The following is a 15,678-nucleotide window of genomic DNA, read 5'->3' as shown; positions in this document are numbered from 1 at the left end:
TTGTCACAGTGTTTGCAGTGTGGGTACGGTGATGTCTCTTCAGGTGACCTGACTGACTGAAACTCTTGCCACACTGTTTACAGACGTAAGGTTTCTCTCCAGTGTGGGTACGATAATGTCTCTTCAGACTATCTAAATCAATGTAACTCTTGTCGCACTGTTTACAATGGAAAGGTTTTTCTCCGGTATGGAGACGCTGGTGTGTCTTCAGATGGCCTAATCGACTGTAACTCTTGTCACATTGTTTACAGACGAAAGGTTTTTCTCCAGTGTGGGTACGATGATGTCTCTTCAGATTTACATGTTTCCTGAAGCTTTTGTCACACTGTTTGCAGTAGTAAGGTTGTTCTCCAGTGTGGGTACGATGATGTTGCTTCAGGTGACCTGACTGACTGAAACTCTTGTCACATTGTTTACAGACGAAAGGTTTTTCTCCAGTGTGGATACGATGATGTTGCTTCAGCTCACCTAATCGACTGAAACTCTTGCCACATTGTTTACAGTCGTAAGGTTTTTCTCCAGTGTGGGTACGAAGATGTCTCTTCAGGCTACCTAACCCATTGAAGCGTTTGTCACACTGGTTACAATGGAATGGTTTTTCTCCTGTGTGGGTGCGCTGGTGTGTCTTAAGATGAGATAAGTGGCTGTAACTCTTGTCACACTGTTTGCAGACATAAGGTTTTTCCCCAGTGTGGGTACGATGATGTCTCATCAGGTGAGATAACTCACTGAAGCGTTTGTCACACTGTTTGCAGCAGTAAGGTTGTTCTCCAGTGTGGATACGGTGATGTTGCTTCAGGTGACCTGACTGACTGAAACTCTTGCCACATTGTTTACAGACGTAAGGTTTTTCCCCAGTGTGGGTACGATGATGTATCTTCAGGCCACCTAACTCATTGAAGCGTTTGTCACACTGTTTGCAGAAGTATGGTTGTTCTCCAGTGTGGATACGGTGATGTCTCTTCAGATTTAGTGAGCGACTGAAGCTTTTGTCACACAGTTTGCAGCGGTAAGGTTGTTCTCCAGTGTGGGTACGATGATGTCTCTTCAGACTACCTAACTGACTGAAGCGTTTGTCACACTGGTTGCACTGGAATGGTTTTTCTCCTGTGTGGGTGCGCTGGTATGTCTTAAGATTATTTAAGTGGCTGAAATTCTTGTCACATTGTTTACAGTAGAAAGGTTTTTCTCCTGTGTTGGTGCGCTGGTTTTCATTCAAGTCACCTAAGGTGAGGCTCTCTTCACACAGTTTACAGATGTACGTTTTCTTTCCTGTGCAAGTCAACTGCTGAGTTGAAGTCTTTCTCACCTGTTGATGACTGCTGTAAGATCTTATTGTTTCGTCGGTGTCTCCTTGTTCCTGGCTGGTTGAAGAGGTGGTTATTGGCTGACAGCCGGTGGCTGATGGGATCTGTCCATTTCTCAGCATTTGGGAGTTGTTGTCGTGGCTCCTCTTCATGCGTTTGTGGAGGAAACCTGAGACACTCGGAGCAGAAGTCTGGGATCGGTTTGTCAAAGCTGCTTCTCGACAGGGACTGTGATGTGGAGAGTGTGTGTTTCTAACAGTGGAAGATCTGTCCTCCTGGGTGATTGGTAGTGGTTATGCTCTGCATCTCTCAGTACAGCCTGGATTCCAATCTCTCGTAGTAGTACGGCTATGAAGTGGAAGTGTAAAGGCATCTTCAAACCTTATATAGGTTGACCCGGACCTCTTCTACGATGTCAAACACAACACAAACTGTTGCCATGTTCCCCGAACAGTCAGATACATGAACGAACCGATAAGAACCTGAGCGAAGCAGGGCAAAGGAAAACGCTAGATCCCCTTCCCACGCACGCACGCACGCACGCACGCACACCTTCGCCCTCTTCTCGCACTATTATGTTCTAATTGCAACTTTCTAAACTAAATTGTTGTACCTGACCTGTATATATGGAACATGGCCTCGAACTGCACCTTTCTAAACAAAATGATCCTGTATTATGGAACATAAGCTTTACCTAACTTTGCTACTACAGGGAAAACATGCACATAATTATGTTTCTCTTTTTTTTACTTGTTTTCTCTTTCTTGCACTCTTTATTCTATTATCCCTTTGTTTGCTGCTGCATTGTCTGAAGGAAGCCAAACAACAATACGTTTTACTCTTATGTACCTGTACACAAGATGTAACAATAAAGTACAACCTTGAACTTGAACCTTGAAACCTAAAAAAAAGAAGTTCATATAATTGTGTTTTACAGTCTTTACTCTTTACTCAATTGATTATAACCTTTAGTCACCTGGAATGTTTTAGTGTTAGTCTAGTTTTAGTCGACTAAAATGTATTTTGGCGGCCATTGATGCCATCGTAGACTCGTAATGACTGTTTTTACACTTGCTGAAAATACCCGATATACAAGCTAAAAAAGTACAGTACTGGAGAACATATAATTAGTTACTTTCCACCACTGGATCCTCCAGTGTGGACACACTGGTGTTTGCTCAGAATACTTAACCAACTAAAACTCTTGTCACACTGTTTGCAGTGTGGGTACGCTGATGTTTCTTCAGGTGATCTAACCGTCTGAAACTCTTGTCGCATTGTTTACAGACGTAAGGTTTCTCTCCGGTGTGGGTACGATGATGTCTCTTCAGGAGACCGAATACACTGAAACTCTTGCCACATTGTTTACAGACGTAAGGTTTTTCTCCAGTGTGGGTACGATGATGTCTCTTCAGGTGACCACCATCACTGAAACTCTTGCCACATTGTTCACAGACGAAAGGTTTTTCCCCGGTGTGGTTACGATGATGTTGCTTCAGGTGATCTAACTGTCTGAAACTCTTGTCACATTGTTTACAGACGTAAGGTTTCTCTCCGGTGTGGGTACGGTGATGTATCTTCAGGTGACCGCCATCACTGAAACTCTTGCCACATTGTTCACAGACGTAAGGTTTTTCCCCAGTGTGGGTACGGTGATGTATCTTCAGGTGACCACCATCACTGAAACTCTTGCCACATTGTTCACAGACGTAAGGTTTTTCCCCGGTGTGGGTACGATGATGTTGCTTCAGCTGATCTAATCGATTGAAACTCTTGCCACATTGTTTGCAGACGAAAGGTTTCTCTCCAGTGTGGGTACGATAATGTATCTTCAGGCCACCTAACTCACTGAAGCGTTTGTCACACTGTTTGCAGCAGTAAGGTTTTTCTCCAGTGTGGATACGGTGATGTTGCTTCAGATTTAGTGAGCGACTGAAGCTTTTGTCACACTGTTTGCAGCGGTAAGGTTGTTCTCCAGTGTGGGTACGGTGATGTCTCTTCAGGCTACCTAACTGACTGAAGCGTTTGTCACACTGTTTGCAGCGGTAAGGTTGTTCTCAAGTGTGGGTACAGTGATGTCTCTTCAGGTGATCTAATCGACCAAAGCTCTTGTCACATTGTTCACAGACGAAAGGTTTTTCTCCAGTGTGGGTACGATGATGTCGCTTCAGGAGACCTGACTCACTGAAACTCTTTGAACTCTTTGAAGTCTTTCTCACCTGTTGATGACTGCTGTAAGAACTTATTGTTTTGTCAGTGTCTCCTTGTTCCTGGCTGGTTGAAGAGGTGGTTATTGGCTGACAGCCGGTGGCTGATGGGATCTGTCCAGTTCTCAGCATTTGGGAGTTGTTATGGTCGTGGCTCCTCTTCATGCGTCCGTGGAGGAAACCTGAGACACTCGGAACAGAAGTCTGTCTGGGAGCGGTTTGTCAAAGCTGCTTCTCGACAGGGACTGTGATGTGGAGAGTGTGTATGTCTCACTGAGTGGAAGATCTGTCCTGGGTGATTCTGCTCTGCATCTCTCAGTACAGTCTGATCTCAGCTCTCTCTCTTGATAGTACGGTTATGAAGTGGAAGTGTAAAGGCATCTTCAAACCTTATATAGGTTGACCCGGACCTCTTCTCCGATGTCAAACACAACACAAACTGTTGCCATGTTCCCCGAACAGTCAGATACATGAACGGACCGATAAGAACCAGAGCGAAGCAGGGAAGGATAACGCTAGATCCCCTTCCCTCGCACGCACGCACGCACACACGCATGCACGCACGCGCACACACCTTCACCCTCTTCTCACACTATTATGTTCTAATTGCACCTTTCTAAACTAAATTGTTGTACCTGTATTTATGGAACATGGCCTCGAACTGCACCTTTCTAAACAAAATGATCCTGTATATATGGAACATAAGCTTTACCTAACTTTGCTACTACAGGGAAAACATGCACATAATTATGTTACTCTTTTTCTTTTTCTCTTTCTTGCACTCTTTATTCTATTATCCCTTTGTTTGCTGCTGCATTGTCTGAAGGAAGCCAAAAAATAATACGTTTTACTCTTATGTACCTGTACACAAGATGTAACAATAAAGTACAACCTTGAACTTGAACCTTGAAACCTAAAAAAAAGTTCATATAATTGTGTTTTACAGTCTTTACACAATTGATTATGACCTTTTTTAGTCTCCTGGAATGTTTTAGTGTTAGTCTAGTTTTAGTCGACTAAAATGTGTTTTGGCGGGCCTTGATGCCATCGTAGACTCGTAATGACTGTTTTTACACTTGCTGAAAATACCCGATATACAAGCTCAAAAAGTACAGTACTGGAGAACATATAATTAGTTACTTTCCACCACTGGATCCTCCAGTGTGGACACACTGGTGTTTGCTCAGAATACTTAACCAACTAAAACTCTTGTCACACTGTTTGCAGTGTGGGTACGCTGATGTTTCTTCAGGTCACCTGACTGTCTGAAACTCTTGTCGCATTGTTTACAGACGTAAGGTTTCTCTCCGGTGTGGGTACGATGATGTCTCTTCAGGTGACCTAATCCACTGAAACTCTTGCCACATTGTTTACAGACGTAAGGTTTTTCCCCAGTGTGGGTACGATGATGTCTCTTCAGGCCACCTAACTCACTGAAGCGTTTGTCACACTGTTTGCAGCAGTAAGGTTTTTCTCCAGTGTGGATACGGTGATGTATCTTCAGATTTTGTAAGCTACTTAAGCTTTTGTCACACTGTTTGCAGCGGTAAGGTTGTTCTCCGGTGTGGGTATGGTGATGTATCTTCAGGCCAGCTAACTCACTGAAGCGTTTGTCACACTGTTTACAGACGTATGGTTTTTCCCCAGTGTGGGTACGATAATGTATATTCAGGCCAGCTAACTCAATGAAGCGTTTGTCACACTGTTTGCAGCAGTAAGGTTTTTCTCCAGTGTGGATACGGTGATGTATCTTCAGATTTTGTAAGCACCTGAAGCTTTTGTCACACTGTTTGCAGCGGTAAGGTTGTTCTCCGGTGTGGGTATGGTGATGTATCTTCAGGCCAGCTAACTCACTGAAGCGTTTGTCACACTGTTTACAGACGTATGGTTTTTCCCCAGTGTGGGTACGATAATGTATATTCAGGCCAGCTAACTCACTGAAGCGTTTGTCACACTGTTTGCAGCAGTAAGGTTTTTCTCCAGTGTGGATACGGTGATGTATCTTCAGATTTTGTAAGCTACTGAAGCTTTTGTCACACTGTTTGCAGCGGTAAGGTTGTTCTCCGGTGTGGGTATGGTGATGTATCTTCAGGCCAGCTAACTCACTGAAGCGTTTGTCACACTGTTTACAGACGTATGGTTTTTCCCCAGTGTGGGTACGATAATGTATATTCAGGCCAGCTAACTCAATGAAGCGTTTGTCACACTGTTTGCAGCAGTAAGGTTTTTCTCCAGTGTGGATACGGTGATGTCTCTTCAGATTTTGTAAGCTACCGAAGCTTTTGTCACACTGTTTGCAGCAGTATGGTTGTTCTCCAGTGTGGATACGGTGATGTCTCTTCAGATTTAGTGAGAGACTGAAGCTTTTGTCACACTGTTTGCAGCGGTAAGGTTGTTCTCCGGTGTGGGTACGGTGATGTCTCTTCAGACTTCCTAAATCAACGTAACTGTTGTCGCACTGTTTACAATGGTAAGGTTTTTCACCGGTATGGGTACGATGATGTTGCTTCAGGAGACCTAATCGACCGAAACTCTTGTCACATTGTTTGCAGATGAATGTTTTTTCTCCAGTGTGGGTACGCTGATGTCGCTTCAGGAGACCTGACTCACTGAAACTCTTTGAACTCTTTGAAGTCTTTCTCACCTGTTGATGACTGCTGTAAGATCTTATTGTTTTGTCAGTGTCTCCTTGTTCCTGGCTGGTTGAAGAGGTGGTTATTGGCTGACAGCCGGTGGCTGATGGGATCTGTCCAGTTCTCAGCATTTGGGAGTTGTTATGGTCGTGGCTCCTCTTCATGTGTCCGTGGAGGAAACCTGAGACACTCGGAACAGAAGTCTGTCTGGGAGCGGTTTGTCAAAGCTGCTTCTCGACAGGGACTGTGATGTGGAGAGTGTGTACGTCTCACTGAGTGGAAGATCTGTCCTCCTGGGTGATTCTGCTCTGCACCTCTCAGTAGGCTACAGTCTGATCTAAGCTCTCTCTTGATAGTACGGTTATGAAGTGGAAGTGTAAAGGCATCTTCAAACCTTATATAGGTTGACCCGGACCTCTTCTCCGATGTCAAACACAACACAAACTGTTGCCATGTTGCCCGAACAGTCGGATACATGAACGGACCGATAAGAACCAGAGCGAAGCAGGGCAAAGGAAAACGCTAGATCCCCTTCCCTCGCACACACGCACGCACGCACTCACACCTTCGCCCTCTTCTCGCACTATTATGTTCTAATTGCATTTTTCGAAACTAAATTGTTGTACCTGTATATATGGAACATGGCCTCGAACTGCACCTTTCTAAACAAAATGATCCTGTATATATGGAACATAAGCTTTACCTAACTTTGCTACTACAGGGAAAACATGCTCATAATTAAGTTACTCTTTTTTTTTTAACTTGTTTTCTCTTTCTTGCACTCTTTATTCTATTATCCCTTTGTTTGCTGCTGCATTTTCTGAAGGAAGCCAAAAAAGAATATGTTTTACTCTTATGTACCTGTACACAAGATGTAACAATAAAGTACAACCTTGAACTTGAACCTTGAAACCTAAAAAAAGAAGTTCATATAATTGTGTTTTACAGTCTTTACACAATTGATTATGACCTTTAGTCACCTGGAATGTTTTAGTGTTAGTCTAGTTTTAGTCGACTAAAATGTATTTTGGCGGGCCTTGATGCCATCGTAGACTCGTAATGACTGTTTTTACACTTGCTGAAAATACCCGATATACAAGCTCAAAAAGTACAGTACTGGAGAACATATAATTAGTTACTTTCCACCACTGGATCCTCCAGTGTGGACACACTGGTGTTTGCTCAGAATACTTAACCAACTAAAACTCTTGTCACACTGTTTGTAGTGTGGGTACGCTGATGTTTCTTCAGGTCACCTGACTGTCTGAAACTCTTGTCGCATTGTTTACAGACGTAAGGTTTCTCTCCGGTGTGGGTACGATGATGTCTCTTCAGGAGACCGAATACACTGAAACTCTTGCCACATTGTTTACAGACATAAGGTTTTTCCCCAGTGTGGGTACGATTATGTCTCTTCAGGCCAGCTAACTCACTGAAGCGTTTGTCACACTGTTTGCAGCAGTAAGGTTTTTCTCCAGTGTGGATACGATGATGTCTCTTCAGATTTAGTGAGAGACTGAAGCTTTTGTCACACTGTTTGCAGCGGTAAGGTTGTTCTCCAGTGTGGGTACGTGGTGTATCTTCAGACTTCCTAAATCAACGTAACTGTTGTCGCACTGTTTACAATGGAAAGGTTTTTCACCGGTATGGGTACGATGATGTTGCTTCAGGAGACCTAATTGACCGAAACTCTTGTCACATTGTTTGCAGATGAAAGGTTTTTCTCCAGTGTGGGTACGATGATGTTCCTTCAGGTGACCTGACTGACTGAAACTCTTGCCACATTGTTTGCAGATGAAAGGTTTTTCTCCAGTGTGGGTACGATGATGTAATATGGGTATGAAGTGGAAGTGTAAAGGCATCTTCAAACCTTATAGGTTGACCCGGACCTCTTCTCTGATGTCAAACACAACACAAACTGTTGCCATGTTCCCCGAACAGTCTGATACATGAACGGACCGATAAGAACCAGAGAGAAGCAGGGCCCCCCCCCCCCCCCACACACACACACACACACACACACAGTCACACACACACACACACACACACACATCCCTCCATCGACACGCCAATCAATAAATCGACCAGGGTTGCGATCAATCGCCAGGAAAGATTCCATGAGCGTCCTCACAGCCCTGGTCAAAATGACATAAGGTGATTGGTTTGCTGATCACAGCTTTCCTGTTCTCTATTATGTCCTGACGTGAATGTCAGTATTGACGTGTCCGGTATGCACCCCCCCCCCCTCTCTCTCTCTCTATCCCTCCCTCTCTCTTCTCCCCTCCCTACATAAGTAATTTCTGTCTGGTTGGTTGATTGTTTGTTTGGTTTCCGCTGTCGTCTATTCCTTTGTCTGGAGTCAGGGGTGGCGTCGGTCAGGGGAGGTGACACGGGTGTGTTTTGACAGGGAGCAGCCCGGAGCACGGACAGAGCAGCCCGCAGGCACAGGCGGGCAGGCGGGCGGGCAGGCAGGCGGGCGGGCGGGCGGGCAGGCAGGCGGGCGGGCAGGCAGGCAGGCGGGCGGGCAGGCGGGCGGGCAGACACTTGACTTAACCCATTGCGACCTGAGGCCGATTCTGCGAATGCCTTCTAAGTAAATCAGTAGCTCTCAAACGCTTTCATGCCAAGGACCCCCAAAATGATTACTTATTATTACACACAGTCACACACACACACACACACACACACACACACACACAGTCACACACACACACACAGTCACACACACACACACACACACCTGGAAATATTTAGAGAAGATTTGTGTTATACATAATGATTAAAAAAATAATATAGCAGATGTACATGGTTTAACTGCTGTTAGAAACCACTGCTCTCAATCCTAAGAGTCTTGTGTAAAATGTAGGTGTAACAGGTGCACAGCAACAGCATAGCTCTCTGCTTTGTAATGTGGTCATTATGTCTTGTTTGGAGGAACACACTATACCACTGGTTCCCAAAGTGGGGTCCGGGGACCCCCAGGGGTCCTTGAGGGAGTTCCTGGGGGTCCCCAGCTAAATGATAGATTGGTAACTCTGGGTCCATTTGGTTCCATTTGTGCACTCCCAGAGTTAAATTAACATTGATTTTACAATATAAATTGAGGGTCCCAGAGATGTCATTAAATGGGGGTCCGTAGACTAATGCATCATCATGTCAAACTGGGGGTCCTTGAAATTAAACGGGTTGAGAATCTCTGCTAGAGCCGTAAAAATCTTCTCTTATGGGGGTCCCTGGCATATCTTTTCAGATGGGGGTCCTTGACATGAAAAGGTTTGGGGACCACTGCACTATACTATACACTATGTTGTCAGTTGTGAAGTGGAGGCTGATTGGGGAGGCTAGATGCTGCAGTCAGGACACACGCACACACACACACACACACACACACACACACACACACACACACACACACACACACAGTGATCGAATCTACTGCAGGTATCGACCCTTGACTGACTGAGTGGACTGTTATGTTGCAGTCATTTAGTGGAGAGCTGTCTTTAAATACCAGCCGTTTGGACAACATTTGTGCACTGTCTCCTCGCATGAATGTTTATTTCATGCAATGAAATGTTGTACCTATACTGTAACACCAACATGGATGCTTTTGTGGGTGTGTGTGTGGCTGCAACATAATAGGCTGCAACATACATGGAAATGATATATTCTGTTGTACGTTTGTGATTCTGCATAAAGCATTACTTTTGTTCTAAGCGGTGCAGCAGTTCTTACTGTGCGTGCGTGCGTGCGTGCGTGCGTGCGTGCGTGCGTGCGCGGTGCGTGCGATCGAATCAAATAAGATGGACCCCTATTTGACACAGACATTCAATGTCATGAATAAGAACAAAAAAATAATAATAATAAACTTTATTTTTATAGCACCTTTCATACATAAATACAGCCCAAAGGGCCATTATACTATTCTATTCTGTTTCTCTACTGTGAGTGCAGGGTATTGTAATAGCACTTAATTTGGAATTACACTGTCTATCAGTATAATTATGTTTTGTTCTACTCTCCCCTATTAGAATGTTTAATTCAGATCCCTGATTTTCATTTAATATTTCATTTCATATATATTTTAGTTTGAGAAGTGGGTAATGGAAGAAAGGCCTTGGATTAGATCCAAGGACTTTCTTTATTACATAAATGCAGTGCATGTAAATAACACAAGCATTTAGATGTTTGGTTACAGGGGGGGACTGGGGCCGGGTTAGTTTATTGTATGTTTTTTAACTTTTTGTAAATAATCAGAATTACATGTGTGTATATATATATGCAAAAAATATTATCATTATTTGTATAATAGCTCACAAAAAAAGATTGGTTACGAGCAGCACAAAATTAATCTCTACAAAGTTGATACCATGCCAACGCGCATTCCTTGCTTGATTGTTGAGTGACGACTGTTTCCTGGTTTATATGACTTAATAATTAATCTCTCTCTCTGTCTCTCTCTCTCTGTCTCTCTCTCGCTGTCTCTCTCTCTCTCTCTGTGTCTCTCTTTGTCTCTCTATCTCTCTCTGTGTCTCTCTGTCTCTCTATCTCTCTATCTCTCTCTGTGTCTCTCTCTGTCTCTCCCCAGGTCTTGATGCTGGCGGATGGGGACACAGAGGGCTTTCTGTACCAGCGTCTGCCAGTCCTCTCCTCCCTGTCTGGCAAGCAGGGCGGCGGCGGCGCCGCTACAGCCCACGTGTGCCAGGACTTCACCTGCGCTCTGCCTGTCAGCGACCCCCAGGAGCTACGCAGGCTGCTGCTGGACGAGCGCACGGACGCACAGGAAGAATAGAACGGGGGCACAAAGGCTGCGAGATAAACAATTAGTCTTCATAGGCTGCAGCCTGAGCTAGTTAGAACCACAGCTTGCTCGGTCTCTGACTAACCGTATAAGCCCCTCAACCAGCGCTAGTTAGCCTAGCGTTGACATAGTGTTGACGACTGTGGCTAGTTACTCCGTTAACGCCATGAAGCAGCTCACAGCTAACACAACGAAACGGTTCTATATGAATCCCCCAACGGCCGCTAAATGTGGTGGTTTTAAGCACCGGGGTATTCATGCGCAAAGGTGAATATTCCGTGCTGAAAGCACCGCCTCAGGCGGTCAGTAGGGATGAAATGGAACTACTATATCAGCACTGCACGCAGTCAGTCCCTCACCGAGCCCAACCACAGTGGGAGTAAAGCCTGGAGTATACAGTGTTGTAGTTTTGTAGGACTCAAGTCCGGTCTCGAGTCCACTTTTTCATTTACTCTGTCTCGTCTCGGTCTCGCCCTTAATTTGACTCGGTCTCGTGATCAAGGGACTCTCGGGACTCTTCCCCCACCGAGTCCACTCGAGTCACGAGTCACTACAATGCAATGAAATAGATTTATAATTACCCATATTATGAGCAGCCCATTCAAATGAACATTATATAAGAGAGCTGCCTGGCACTTTTATTATTTATTTATATAGCACCTTTCATACATAAATGCAGCCCATAAGTGCTTTACAGAGCAGAATAAAGATAATACAAACATAAACTAGAACAACATTAAAACAGGCAGGCAGTTAAAACAATAGGACAATAGCAAAAAGCATAAAACAGTGGCAGATCAGTACAGAAATAAGAACAGAGATTTAAAACTCAACTAAAAGCAAGAGTGAAGAGATGAGTTTTAAACTGTGTCTTAAAAATGTCTATAGAGGGTGCCTGTCTGAGCTGTAGTGGCAGTTTATTCCAGGTCGTTGGCCCATAAAAGCAGAAGGCTGCCTCGCCATATTTTTTAGTAGCCACCCTTTTAGGGAGTTCCATTAGACCAGCAGTGGAGGACCTGAGGGGGCGGTTAGGGACATATCTAGGCAAACGATCGTGGAGATAGGAAGGTGCAAGACCATTAAGAGCTTTATAAACGAGTAAAATCAATCCTAAAAACCACCGGGAGCCAGTGTAGTGAGGCTAAAACCGGGGTAATGTGATCTCTCATCTTAGTTTTTTGTTAAAACTCTATAGCTGCCGCATTTTGTACCAGTTGCAATCTATCAGTTGTTTTCTTTGGTAGGCCGGAAAAAAAGGGCATTACTGTTACAATATAGTCAAGTCGAGAGAAAACGAAGGCATGGATTAGCGTTTTGGCATCGTCTAAAGACAGGTATGCTCTAAATCGTGATATGTTCCGAAGATGAAAAAAGGCAGTTATAGACATTATCTTAACCCATTTAGGCCTGACCTCGAAATTAAAAAAAAATCTTCTAAATCCTCCAGTTTTCTGAAATAAATATTTTCACGATTTTTCAAAAATAGCAGACCTACAAGCTAGATCTGCTATTTTTCAATAGCTAAAGCATAGCATAATGCTAACACCAAAAGGGGTTCCCGCCCAAAATGGGTTAAGTAACGCAGTGTAGCTGACGCGCCTGCCTGCTCTCGCAGTGTTTTCTGTACCTAGCAAATTAGAAAAATAAACATATATCTGGGCTCGGTCTCGCCTCAATCTCGCCTCCCGTCGGTCTCGACTCGGACTCAACCCCCTCCCACACTCGGTCTTGACTTGGACTCCCCCCCGACCCCCCCCCCCCCCCCTCCTCTCGGACCTACATAGTAACACTCCTGTTGTGCATGCCGGAGCGACACGCCATGCAAAAAACAAACAAACAAAACGGCATAACAGTGAATGTGGGCCGACGGATGCTTCCGTTCTCTTGCCATGCATTCCTTCCGGAGCTACGATCCTATATTGTGCTTACAGCTCTAATCTACTCTACCGTAGTTAGAGCAGTAATATGGCCAGCATTGTATTGACCATGCAGGCATTTGCGGATGTTCAGTGTTATACGAACTGAACCGCAACGCAGTCAGACACCACCGGGGCTTATTGTTCAATGGCTCGCATGCAGTGTCACTGAATACCACTGAGTGTAAGGAAATTGTGCACGGCACGAGTTGTCAAACCTACTGAAAGTACATTCATTTTAGCTCAGCTGTTAAACAAGACATAAATGGCAGTCTAATAATGAGGCTTGGATGGCCGAGAACCCCCCCCCCCCCACCCAACCCCCTGTGGATGAGTCCATAAATCTCTCTTCTTTCCCTCGTGTCCCTATACTCCCACTCACATGTCATGGATATGACAGTTACATCTTTGTGTGTGTGTGTGTGTGTGTGTGTGTGTGTGTGTGTGTGTGTGTGTGTGTGTGTGTGTGTGTGTGTGTGTGTGTGTGTGTGTGTGTGTGTGTGTGTGTGTGTGTGTGTGTGTGTGTGTGTGTGTGTGTGTGTGTGTGTGTGTGCGTGCGTGCGTGCGCGTGTGCGCACTGCATTTTTCTGCAATGAACTTCCATTTCACTCACTACAACACAAATGCTTTTGCATCGTTTTGAATAGCAAAAACATCCCAATTCTTTTTAAATTGTATTAGAGAATTTTAAGGAGGTCACAAATATATCTTCAAACTTTCTTGTGGGCCTTTTGTTTGTTTGTGTTTGTGAGGAATAACTTTTGGTGCCGTCCACTTTTACAGCAGCCATTAATTTGACAATTATCCTCCGGCCTTGAATAACACAAAACAACCAAAAAGGAAGAAGAAAGAGAAAAACAACCAAAAAATGCGGGTCACTCTCCACTGTGGTGCATATAGGGTTCTCTGCCTGTGATTAATTATACGCAGTAAAATCCTCATTGTTAATTCAACCCAGAGAGTGTACCAATGTAAAATGGTTCACTCGCTTACATTTGTGCACTATCCTGTTGTTGCCGACGTGCACTCATTTGTACACGAAAACAACACGATAAAAATAATACGACAATATACCCAATTAAAACCATTTTCATAGCACTTCCATTACAAGAATGATTTGTACAAGTACGCAGTTCCCCGACTGACTGCACAAACAAGGACGTTCCTATACGCAGAAGCATGGAAGCATGGATCTAACCCACTTAGACCGTAGGACCATTCTAAAAATGCCTCTAAACAGACAGTTTTCTGAAAATCCTGTGTTTCTATGTCAGTCGTTCTCAAACATTTTCATGTCAAGGAGCCCCAAAAAAGGGCCGAACTATCCCTTTTTACAAGGATAAGTGAACATTGAGGATGTTACTGCATAACCTCCAGAAGGAGGTTACACATATATACCGTATATACGCACAATATAACAATGCACTTCAAAATAAAAGACACTTGAATTCTCTTCTTGTGGGTTGGTTATTGGTTTGTCTCTTTTGATTCCAGAAGCGGGCACTGGGTGCACGGGCACACTGGGTGCACGTCGGGCACACTGGGTGCACGTCGGGCACACTGGGTGCACGGGCACACTGGGTGCACGTCGGGCACACTGGGTGCATGGGCACACTGGGTGCACGGGCACACTGGGTGCACGTCGGGCACACTGGGTGCACGTCGGGCACACTGGGTGCACGTCGGGCACACTGGGTGCACAGGCACACTGGGTGCACAGGCACACTGGGTGCACGTCGGGCACACTGGGTGCACGTCGGGCACACTGGGTGCACGTCGGGCACACTGGGTGCACGGGCACACTGGGTGCACGTCGGGCACACTGGGTGCATGGGCACACTGGGTGCACGGGCACACTGGGTGCACGTCGGGCACACTGGGTGCACGTCGGGCACACTGGGTGCACGTCGGGCACACTGGGTGCACGGGCACACTGGGTGCACGTCGGGCACACTGGGTGCATGGGCACACTGGGTGCACGGGCACACTGGGTGCACGTCGGGCACACTGGGTGCACGTCGGGCACACTGGGTGCACGTCGGGCACACTGGGTGCACAGGCACACTGGGTGCACAGGCACACTGGGTGCACGTCGGGCACACTGGGTGCACGTCGGGCACACTGGGTGCACGTCGGGCACACTGGGTGCACGTCGGGCACACTGGGTGCACGGGCACACTGGGTGCATGGGCACACTGGGTGCACGGGCACTGGGTGCACGGGCACACTGGGTGCACGTGGACACTGGTTGCACGGGCACACTGGGTGCACGGGCACACTGGGTGCACGGGCACACTGGGTGCACGTCGGGCACACTGGGTGCACGGGCACACTGGGTGCACGTCGGGCACACTGGGTGCACGTCGGGCACACTGGGTGCACGGGCACTGGGTGCACGGGCACACTGGGTGCACGTCGGGCACACTGGGTGCACGTCGGGCACACTGGGTGCACGTCGGGCACACTGGGTGCACGGGCACTGGGTGCACGGGCACACTGGGTGCACGTCGGGCACACTGGGTGCACGTCGGGCACACTGGGTGCACGTCGGGCACACTGGGTGCACGTCGGGCACACGAGCACTTCTCCCCTCATTGCAGAGGTTGTGTTATAAAACGTCTCTCCAATGGTGGAAAAGGTACTCAGTTGTTTTACTTAAGTAAAAGTATCAATACTGCAATGTAGAAATACTCCGGAATTCAAAATGTACTTGAGTAAAAGTACCAAAGTATTGGCATAAGAATGTACTTAAAGTACCAAAAGTAAAAGTAAAAGTAGAACACTCTTTAGAAAATAGCAGATGTACAAGCTCAC

The 15,678-nt window shown here is 45.8% G+C and overlaps 1 protein-coding gene across 3 annotated transcripts in view; it reads left to right on the top strand.

Annotated features, from left to right (window-relative positions):
• The window catches only part of spata20 (spermatogenesis associated 20), a 143,908-nt gene extending 129,591 nt beyond the window's left edge, over positions 1–14,317 (top strand). For all 3 annotated transcript variants that reach the window (XM_079492823.1, XM_079492824.1, XM_079492822.1), the window contains exon 16: positions 10,736–14,317. In XM_079492823.1, the coding sequence (XP_079348949.1) occupies positions 10,736–10,974 (239 nt within the window). In that variant the 3' untranslated portion in view covers positions 10,975–14,317. The remainder of the gene's footprint in view (positions 1–10,735) is intronic.
• The last annotated feature ends 1,361 nt before the right edge of the window (positions 14,318–15,678 follow it).

This window comes from Electrona antarctica (genome assembly GCF_951216825.1).
Source record: "Electrona antarctica genome assembly, chromosome: 22".
NCBI classification, from domain to species: domain Eukaryota; kingdom Metazoa; phylum Chordata; class Actinopteri; order Myctophiformes; family Myctophidae; genus Electrona; species Electrona antarctica.
This window is presented reverse-complemented; position numbering and strand designations above follow the sequence as displayed.